This window comes from Leptonychotes weddellii, chromosome 5 (assembly GCF_054177405.1).
Source record: "Leptonychotes weddellii isolate Sample4059 chromosome 5, ASM5417740v2, whole genome shotgun sequence".
Lineage (NCBI taxonomy): Eukaryota > Metazoa > Chordata > Mammalia > Carnivora > Phocidae > Leptonychotes > Leptonychotes weddellii.
In genome coordinates this window covers 129,439,593-129,450,182 of record NC_138373.1, presented here as the reverse complement: position 1 = coordinate 129,450,182, position 10,590 = coordinate 129,439,593, and the positions used below count along the sequence as shown (strand labels likewise).

The following is a 10,590-nucleotide window of genomic DNA, read 5'->3' as shown; positions in this document are numbered from 1 at the left end:
CTAAGGCACATCATGCTGGTAGTGCCAGAAAGTAAACAACAACAACAACAACAACAGCAACAACAAAAGCCAAACAGCTAAAAAAAAAAAAAAATGTATGGGGGTATGTTGAAGCAGCATAGGAGTCAGTTTGTAAAAGCTCTCAACAACCAAAACTGGGATAATTTTAACAATACAATAAGCAACGTAGTATTGGTTTGGAACTCCAAGTATGAAATTATTATTTTTTTGCATGTGGATGTATCTATATCTGGGTCCTATTATAGATGTGTATATATACATATGCACATATATGAGTATATGAGTATATATATAAAATTTGAGACTATTCTTTAAGGAAAATTTGTTCCTTATCCCCATTTATTCATCTAAACAGTAGTTTATTTATATGAATATGTATTCACTTCTAGTTACTTTATGAATATATATTACTGTAACAATCCAAAAAGAAAAGTAATCATTCATATAAAATTTAAAACATGTTTTTTCATTTCCATTAATAGAACGACTTATGGTTAAAAGACTATGTATAAGTTAGAGACCAAAGTCAGAGACAATTTATTTATTTATTTCTATAAATGCAACATACAAACTTTATTTAACAAAAGTAACATGTAAAGTCAAACAGACAATTATATTAAGAGAAAAACCAACTAGAAGAAATTTTATCTTAAACACCTTATAGTAACCTATTTGCAGTTGCATTTAACTGAGCTCTGTTGCTGTGAAGAATACAGCTCATGCACAGGTATGGATCAACAATTTGTACATTTTTCAAGTATTCACTGAATACTAACTTATATACACATATACATTAAATTTGAAAAAGATTTAATTGACGACCCCAGACAGACTTCATTTTTGTTGCTCTTTTGGAAGAGGTCGTCTAAAGAAAAGAATATGTGGTTCTGGCTCATGAATCATGTAATGAACCCAGCCTAGACTCTGTTGGACACCAAGTCTCCTCCACTCCTCTTCAGACATCAGATAGGTTTTCAGGACTTGTTTGGAAAGTTCTCTGGGTAACATGACATGCCGGTACTCATAGTGCTTGTCGAAGTACTTGTCCGAGTAGTAGATCTGCTTGTGGGCCATACTGCGGGCGGGAGTGACAGGTGCAAAGACAGGGCGCAGCGGGCCACACATCCTGGTCTGGCCAAAGCAACGACTCGACTGCCGAGTCAATAAATTTTTTTTAAAAGGAATCCTTCATTTATGGTCCTTTAAATATTATGTGTATATTATTTATTAGGAAAGCTATTTATAATATAAAGTAGAACAAGATTGTTTTTTTTTTTAAGATTTTTATTTATTTATTCATGAGAGACAGAGAGAAAGAGAGGCAGAGGGAGAAGCAGGCTCCCAAGGAGCAGAGAGCCCGAGGCGGGACTCGATCCCAGGACCCTGGGATCATGACCTGAGCCGAAGGCAGACGCTTAACCATCTGAGCCACCCAGGCGCCCATAAGAACAAGATTGTTTTTAATTTGCTTCTTTCTACAAATAGTATTATATTCCCTGAAAGGACTCAATAAATGAGAATGTATTTTGTATTAGTAAAATAGTAATTATCATTTCTGGAGAATGACAGGCAATCTTCTGAATAAAACCCCAAGTGTCATATATATCATTATCTAGGTAGTTAGAAATTAGCTTGGGCATTCTTTATGAGCATATATAATCTTGTGCTTTGAAAATTAGAAAAAAATTCCTATATTTTCTTCAGAAGTTTGTTGGAGTATATTGAGATAGATATAGATATATAGACACACACACACACACACACATATATATATATATATTCCAACTTTAACCTAGAAAGTGTGTTCTAGACATTGAAGTTGAAACAATAATGTAGTATAATTTGGTGGTAAGCAAAGACTTGCCTGACAAAAATAGTTTCTGCATCTTACTTTTGAAATATCCAAGATCATTTTCATTATCATAATTTTTAAATCCTCATAAGACACACATTTTATAAATATGCTCAAGGCATAATTTCCATTGAAAGGTAACATTAATTAAGAGGAAAGAAGAGTGATCCTATGGCCAATGACAAGAAAACAAGTTCCTGAGGACACGGGCTTGGGCATGATATTTCTGTGTGTGTGTGTGTGTGTGTGTGTGTTTGTGAGAGAGAGAGAAAGAGAGAGAGAGAAGGAGAATGAGTGTGTGTATATATATAACCTATCACCAAGATGAGGTTAATAAGAGTAACAAAGGTAGCCAGCCCACAAGGCTTAAAATAATTTATGTCAATAAATAACTGATGAACATAGAATTTTATCATCAAAATATTAATATAGAACTAAAGACCAGTATAAAATTAATCATTATATATATACATATACAGATATGATTCAATTCACTCTTTGAGATATAGAATAATGATGAACATATATATCCCTTTTTCAAACAAATTACAATACAGTTAGTTAAAAATAAATAAATAAATTACAATACAGTTGAGGAGATAAGAAAAACAGACTTAAACTGACAACAAAGAACACAGTATACAATGTAATTAGGTGCATATCAAATGTGATGACTCTAAAAAGCTCTAGAAAGTGAGTGGACAGATATTTCTAAACTATTATTCAAAAATGTTTATAGTGATCCTGCAATCTATGTGTGTCTGGAAAGGTGAGTAGACAAATAAGGTCAGAGAGGAGAGGAGATATTTTATATAAAAACAAAAGCATGCTGGAAAGCATAGACAGAAATTTAAATATGACAGGTGTATTATATCATGAAACTTATCTGAAACAGGCTTTGTAAAGCTTGCTAAGGACAAAGTAGAGTTACACTAACATTTGTGTCACTTTATCTATAAATTTCAACATATTGAGAGGTTGCTTACTTGCTTTGGATTCGAGCCTCAAATTTTTCTTCCTTTTTTTTTAAAAAAAAAAAGATTTTATTTTATTTATTTGACAGAGAGAGACACAGCAAGAGAGGGAACAGAAGCAGGGGGAGTGGGAGAGGGAGAAGCAGGCTTCCCGCCAAGCAGGGAGCCCGATGTGGGACTCGATCCCAGGACCCTGGGATCATGACCTGAGCCAAAGGCAGACGCTTAATGACTGAGCCACCCAGGTGCCCCTCGAGCCTCAAATTTTTCTAATTATGAACTCTAAATGATCATTTCATATAGCCAACCCTAACATTTTGCCTCTGCAAAATAGCAATAAATTTTTTTTTGCTAGTTTGGTAAGTTAACTGGTGAGAGTTATAGCAGATGACATATGAAAGTGTTCTTTATGCCATGATTATGAGTATATAATACTAAAATGGTAGGCTATTATTTATTAACTTTAACTTATCTTTTCAAATACATATATTCAATCTTTTAAATAAAATCAAAATAATGTACAAAGATACAATTAAAAAGTAATAGATCTTTTATGAAGGTACAAGTGAAGTAATGAGTGTTTCTGGCTTATTCCTTGCTCACGGGATGTTGTCAATCTCCAATTTTAGAACTGAATTTACTGCAATCTACAAAAGTGTCTCTGTTAGTGGCTTTTAATAATGAAGATTAAATCATGTTCAGGTAAAAATTCTTTTCAGTTGTTCCAAAACCATCATGGAAAACTTTCGGACACAAGTAAAAGCATGTTTGAAATTAATATGCCTTTATTAAATACTTCAACACAATGACATCCTATATCTACTGCATTTTGTTCCTTGAAATGCAGGCATTCATTTGAGAATTTAAAACTGTGATAACAGTTTTAATTTATTTCTAGTCTGCTAAAAATTGTGATCATTCCAACTACTCTCTTAAATCACACACACACAGAAAACACAACAATCTATGCAGAATTTGAGGTTGTTTTCATGGTAAATAGTTTTTGCAGAGAGTTTTTTACATTTTGAATTAAAATTGTCTCACATGTTAGGCAATTTTTCTTATTTTAGTAAAGTTTTACTGCTTTACTCAGAGTGTTCTAATTATTCAACAAGATTGCAAAATTTTCCTGTCTGATGCAGAATAGAACAATCAATCTGTGCAAAACCTAAACAGTCAGTTCCACCACATGTGACTTAAATTTTCTCTGAAGTGAGCTCAGAGACCACTGTTTCTTGGAAGAAGACCTTTGAGAATTGCATTCTCCAACTTCCAATTATTTTCCTTTTTCTTTTGCATGGTAATTCTTTTAAACTTCTGTTAAATTTCTGTTCCTTTTTTTATTTTTATTGTTCCTTCACTTCTCATACATGTATCTTCTAACCTTATCCACTTCAAGGTTAATTTTCCTGCAGAGTGGAAAAATTCTCAAAAGTAATTGTATTAAATCAAATATACCTGTCAAAATTTCATGTGACAGAATTCCCAGTATCTTAATCTAGGCTGATAGAATTGTTATATCTTATATTCACTAATTCCGTCCTATTCACCTACAAAATATGTCCCATAAATATTCTATGTGTTCTTATGAATTGATTAGATAATGTTAATAAATGAGGCAAAAGTATAAATACATTAGGGGCACTCTTATGATTTAGGACATTTTATATCAAGCAGTAGTTCTTAACCAGGAATAATTTTGCCCCATGGGGGATGTTTGGCAATATCTGGAGACATTTTTGATGGTCATGATGGAATAGGCACTACTGGAATCTAGTGAGTGGAATCCAGTGATGCTATTTAATCTTGTTAGGGCCTCCACAACAAAGAATTGCTCAGTCCAAAATACTATTAATAATTTCAAAATTGAGAAACCCTGATGTAGAAGGAAGTTATGATTCTCCTCATTTGTTAAATTGCTATTTTTTTTCTTGATGGAGAAGGAATTTCGTATTTGATTTTTAGTTCCGATAGCTCCTTTATGCATTAGTCAAAATTGAGGTGTGCAAGTTCTCCACTTAGTCATATCATTCACTGTGTGAAATATATGTAACAAAAAAGCTACCTGTTACCTAATGGCACAGATCATTCTAAAGTGTCTACAGAGAGAAGAAGATGGGGAGCTTTTATGGGCATCACATCTTTAAGAAATGATGGCTATTACTGCATTATAAATTATATTAGTGGGCAGAAAGGGGAGAAGAGTGTATTCTGTAAAATTTATACATTAATGTAGTTCCTAGCATCCAACACATTCTGTTTCAATTTTGATGGCAAAGAAAAGAGAGATTGTTATTTGCCTCTTGCTATGTTTAAATACATGCTCTTGTTTCTAAAGGAAAATCTTGGTCTAAGCTGGCCTGCCATACTAACCCAAGAGGACATAATCCTTATACATACTCCATCGTCATTATGTCATATACTTGCTACACTTAGTATTAACTACTGGTGTTGAATTAGGTGCCCACAGTGGTCAAAAGAACTATTACCAGTCATGATTTGTGTTGAGAAAGTCTATTAGGTAATACCAGCTAATTTGGGCAAATTCCTGAACAATGCGTAAAAGGACCCACAAGCACATTGAAATTTCATAGGATCTAAACTGATAAAGTTTAGGTAGATTTACAGGAATAACATTTATAGTCAATTATTCTACTATTTGTCACTTACTGGAGATGTTTAAAACACTTGGCAAACGAAATCACTATCATTTTTCTAATTGTCTTTCTGAAATAAGAAGATCTTGCCTGACTTCTCTTCCCTGAATTACTTACTTCAACCTGGAAAGTAACCATTTCTCCTATTACACTTGTTTGAATCAGCAAAGTAATTAAGAGTGTTGCTTCTTGAAACGAACAAATCCGATGCCCAAATCACACCTTTGCCATCTACTTCTAACTCCAAAAATTTTAACAAGTTACATAACCTATAAAACCTTCAGTTTCTCACTAATAATGTAGCAATAATAATAACAGTAATAATCGTAAGTCTAGGGCGCCTGGGTGGCTCAGTTGGTTAAGCGACCGCCTTCAGCTCAGGTCATGATCCTGGAGTCCTGGGATTGAGTCCCACATCAGGCTCCCTGCTCAGCAGGGAGTCTGCTTCTCCCTCTGACCCTCCCCCCTCTCATGTGCTCTCTCTCAAATAAATAAATAAAAATCTTTAAAAAAAAAAATAATCGTAAGTCTGTAAGTTTTGTGAAGATTAATGAAAAATGCATGCAAAGATATCAGCAAAATGCCTGACACATTATATGAGTTTAGAACATTTAATTATACTGAATTTCCAAAACACTGTGTTATACAGCAAATGCAGTAATCCAGATCTCTTTCGGAAAGTCCAAAAGCACGCCAGCCTCAATATGTCAAATCCAAACTCTTTCCCTGCAAAATCTGCTTTCCTTCCTCTTATGTTCCCTATGTAGTGAAGATGGCCATAGAGTTTGTGCCGGTCAGAAACCCAGCAGTCATCCCTGCTTCTATCCTCATAATTACTCTTCTTATCAGTGAGTTCCTAAGGGTTTTCTAATCTCTATTTAATACACTGGATGTGGATCCATTTCTCTCCATTTCCATCATCATTCCTTTATTTTAGACCATCATCATCTCTCTACTGGAAGGTCACAGTCCTTTAAGTCATATCCATATTAAAACCAGAGTCATGTTTCAAAAACGAAGATTATATCATGTTTTTCCTGCTTAAACGCTTTCAGTGATTCCCCATTGCTCTTAAATTGAAATCCAAAACACTTAAACCTAGTTACAAATCGGTCCAAATTAAAATTTTAGAGTAACTGAAAATTGTTCTATGTTCTTTCCCATAAGAATTTAAAATAAATAGCACATAAAATGAAAACATAAAATGTTAGGAAATATAACAACATGCCTTCAATCTTACAATGACTAATTCTTTTTTGTTTAAAGATTTGTTTATTTATTTTAGAAAGAGAGTAAATGAACGTGTGAAAGTGGGCAGGGAGAGGGAGAGGGAAAGAGAATCTCCAGCAGACACCCTGCTGAGTGCGGAGCCCAACGGGGGCTTGATCTCAAGACCCTGAGATCATGACCCGAGCCAAAATCAAGAATTGGACGCTTAACCAACTGAGCCACCCAGGTGCCCTATAATGACTAATTCTTAATAGCTGTCCTTCAAAGGTTATCTTCCCCTACTAGTCATCCTGGAATTACTTCTTTTTGCTTGTGTCATAAGGACATGTTCAGTATCCCTACAGGAAAACTAAGTGCCAAGGCCATTCTTAAGACTCTAGCTTTACTTTCCAGGCCCCTCTTCCAACTACTTCCTTCTCTCACACTCTCCAGGACATGTGCCCAGCCACGTTAGATTGCAATTCTTTGCCTTTCCTGTGAGCATTCGTAATTGCTGTTCTCCCTGATTTGAACACTGTGTCTCCTCTTTTGTGAGCTTATTCCTACTCTCTAGGAATTCCTACTCTCTAAAGCTTAATGCAATTCCTTGAGGAGGCTTTCCCCATTTTTTCTTCCTTCAAATACTGAGTTATGGTCATATCTCTACAACTCCATGTTACCTTGTATTTCCTAGTAAAACAGCCTTCCTTACTCAACTACTCAACTACTTAACTCTACTGCTTACAAGTAACTGTTTTCTTTTTCTGTGCATCTCAGGAATCAGCAACATATACTACACCACCTATTTCACAAACTAAGAATGTTTCTTAATTTTTTTAGTAAAAATTTTTAAAAAATATTTCAAGAATATAAAAATTTTATGAAATACGCATATCATTTCAGTGTCTTTAAATAAAGTTTTATTTTAACACATCCCCTCCATTTCATTTACATATTGTCTATTACTGCTTTTGTACTACACCTTCAGAGTAGCTGCAACAGAGATAATATGGCCCACAAAGCCTAAAATATTTGCTATCTGGTCTAGTCTATCTCATCAGATGTCAAATTCCTTAAGGGAGGAAGTATGTTTTCCTAATTGCATATCAGACACCCTGCTTCACAATGTATATTTATTAGATGAATGAGTGAATTAATGAAAGAATAGTAAATGGGGTGATAATGAATGTATGTAATAATGATGAAACTTAAATTTCTTTATTTGAAAGCAAAGTAAATAGACTCTGGCTAAATCCAGCAAAAAGGAATCATTGGAAGGAAATAGATTATGTCATAAAATAAAAGAAAAAGTTGAAGAACTAGGTTTTGGGGAGGATAGGAGCTAGAATGGCTCTTGAGATCTCAGTATCAGGAACCACTGGATAAGCTCATTGAAACAACATGATTGTTCTTGTGTCTACATTTGGCTCAAAGTTCATATTCCCAAGAGAGATAACTCGACCACACCTTGGCTAGGGAAAGTGATTTCTGTTTGGCAGTGCCAATCAGATATATAATCTTGGAGAAGACATTCCCAACAACACTGTGTGTAAAGGAGAATTAGTGTTCTGTTCCTAGAACAGGAGTAGTGTTACTACTAGGTTAAAAAAAAACAAAATGACAGACTATATCCTACAATAGAAAAGAAATGGGAATCAGAAGATCGTTTTAAATGAAAATACCTGGAATTTAGACTAAAACTGCCTGTTCTAAGGACATGTTCCTTCTATCAGATTGAAAAACAATTTATTCATAATTGTCTTACTCAATTCTCATGAATTAATGCACTTGGTTTCAACACTATTATTGAAAGTGAAACTATAAATGACATTATTCATAGTGTACACTGAGTATAATATACCCACCTGCCAGTTTAATAAGAGAAGATAAAACCATTATTCTATTCATCAGAGCTTTCACAATAACAAAAAAGACAAGGGCTGAATTGTGACTTAGTGTATGATGATAAACATCCTGGCTAGATTTTAAATGTGAAATTCTCCAAATCCCAAACATTTTTGTGATAAAGAGGCTAATGTAGCACATTAATGGTATGATGAGGGATGTGACATATCTACTAGTGAGAAAATTATGAAGGAAAAACACAAAGAAATGGGCATTAATAATCCCTGTATTACTCATCTAATATTTCTCTTTTCATTTATTCTGTGAGTACTTCCTGTTCTCCAGGCTAAGTGTGACACATTTCACATGAAGTAACTGTCTTATAAGCTTGAACTTTCTGAAAAATCTATGTTCCCCTCTGTGAGGCTATCATGACTACACTCTGAGATCATTTAGGCCATCACGACAATTATTTGAGCTTCTCACCAATTGGATATTACATATTTGAGTCTTTCAGGTTTTATATCCCCAATTCATGTGTGCTAAGTTCTTGAAGTGTACACTTGAAAAATTTCTAAAGAATTCATATGCACCTGCAACTGGGGTTATTTTCATCATTATTGATGTTTCCTAGATAAATGACCCTAAATCTTGCACTCTCTTCTTGCAGAGATTTCACAAGAATGTCTCTTGTACAAAGGTTTGTCTCCTTATAAGGAAAAGGTACCCCCTTTAAAATATTTATGTAAGTAACAAGCATTTTATAGTTTTTCTAGTCACTCAAGCCATATTTACTAAAAAATAAATAAGCATAGGGGCACCTGGGTGGTTCAATTAGTTAAGCATCCCACTCTTGATTTTGGCTCAGGTCACAATCTCAGGGTCCTGAGACAGCTGAGTCAGCTCCATGCTCAGCAGGGAGTCTGCTTGAGATTCTCTCTGTCCCCCATGGCCCTTCCCCCATTTCCTCTCTTTCTCAAATAAATAAATAAATAATAAAATCTTAAAAAAATAAACATAGTATCTAATAATCCTTTGTCTCCAAGAATGAAAAAATTCAGCTTAACTTTTTATGTCCATTTAGCTTCTATAGTAAAGGAAACTGAATTATCCTTATAAGGCATAACACTTTACCACATGGAGATTGCACATATAAATACCATTTAGCTGATAAAAGATAAGAAACAGGTCATTTCATTTTTACTGTGGTTACTTTCTTTCTTTTTTTAAAGATTTTATTTATTCATTTGACAGAGAGAGACACAGCGAGAGAGGGAACACAAGCCGGCAGAGTGGGAGAGGGAGAAGCAGGCTTCCCGCTGAGCAGGGAGCCCGATGTGGGGCTCGTTGTGGGGCTTGATGTGGGGCTCGATCCCAGGACCCTGGGATCATGACCTGAGCCGAAGGCAGACGCTTAACGACTGAGCCACCCAGGCACCCCACTGTGGTTACTTTCTACATAATAGATTCACTGTCTATTTCTCCAGCTTATAGTTAAGCTTTCTTACAATTAATTTATATTTAAATTAGGTAAATTGCTAAAAATTACTGAATATTTAAAGCTAAATAACATCCCCACTAGCCAAACATTTTATTACAGTTCCCTATATAGATTATGATTTACTTCAGACCACATTATACAAAATTATGCTGTGTTTCCTCATGTCTGTGCCATCAATATTGACTTTTTTGGTCATATATTTTTATTAACAATCACTAATAAAAGAGTTATAATGCAACCCAATTTCATTTTTAGATTTTTATTCAGAGAAACAGTATTTTCATCCTGATTATGAACACCATATACTTCTAGAAATAGTCTTGAAGGCTGTTTTTCTTTCCTTTGACTTAAGTATAATTAGAATTTTACTCAGTAATTGTGGTTGATTAAATTTTATGGTGCAGCAATATCTCATTTTGATGAGGGATTTTTCCTGAGTGTTATGTTAGGGTAATCCCTTTATAATCTTGTGATTTTATGCACCAGGTGGAATTTTCACATTTCCTTCTGATTGTTATGAATATCTTCTTG

The 10,590-nt window shown here is 34.4% G+C and overlaps 1 protein-coding gene across 1 annotated transcript; it reads right to left on the bottom strand.

The window, feature by feature from the left end:
* Positions 1 to 635: 635 nt before the first annotated feature.
* On the bottom strand, positions 636 to 1,106 carry LOC102732018 (cyclin-dependent kinases regulatory subunit 2). Its single transcript, XM_006727016.2, has one exon. The coding sequence runs from the start codon at positions 1,093 to 1,095 to the stop codon at positions 856 to 858; it is 240 nt and encodes a 79-aa protein (XP_006727079.2). The 5' UTR covers positions 1,096 to 1,106; the 3' UTR covers positions 636 to 855.
* Between the last annotated feature and the right edge of the window lie 9,484 nt (positions 1,107 to 10,590).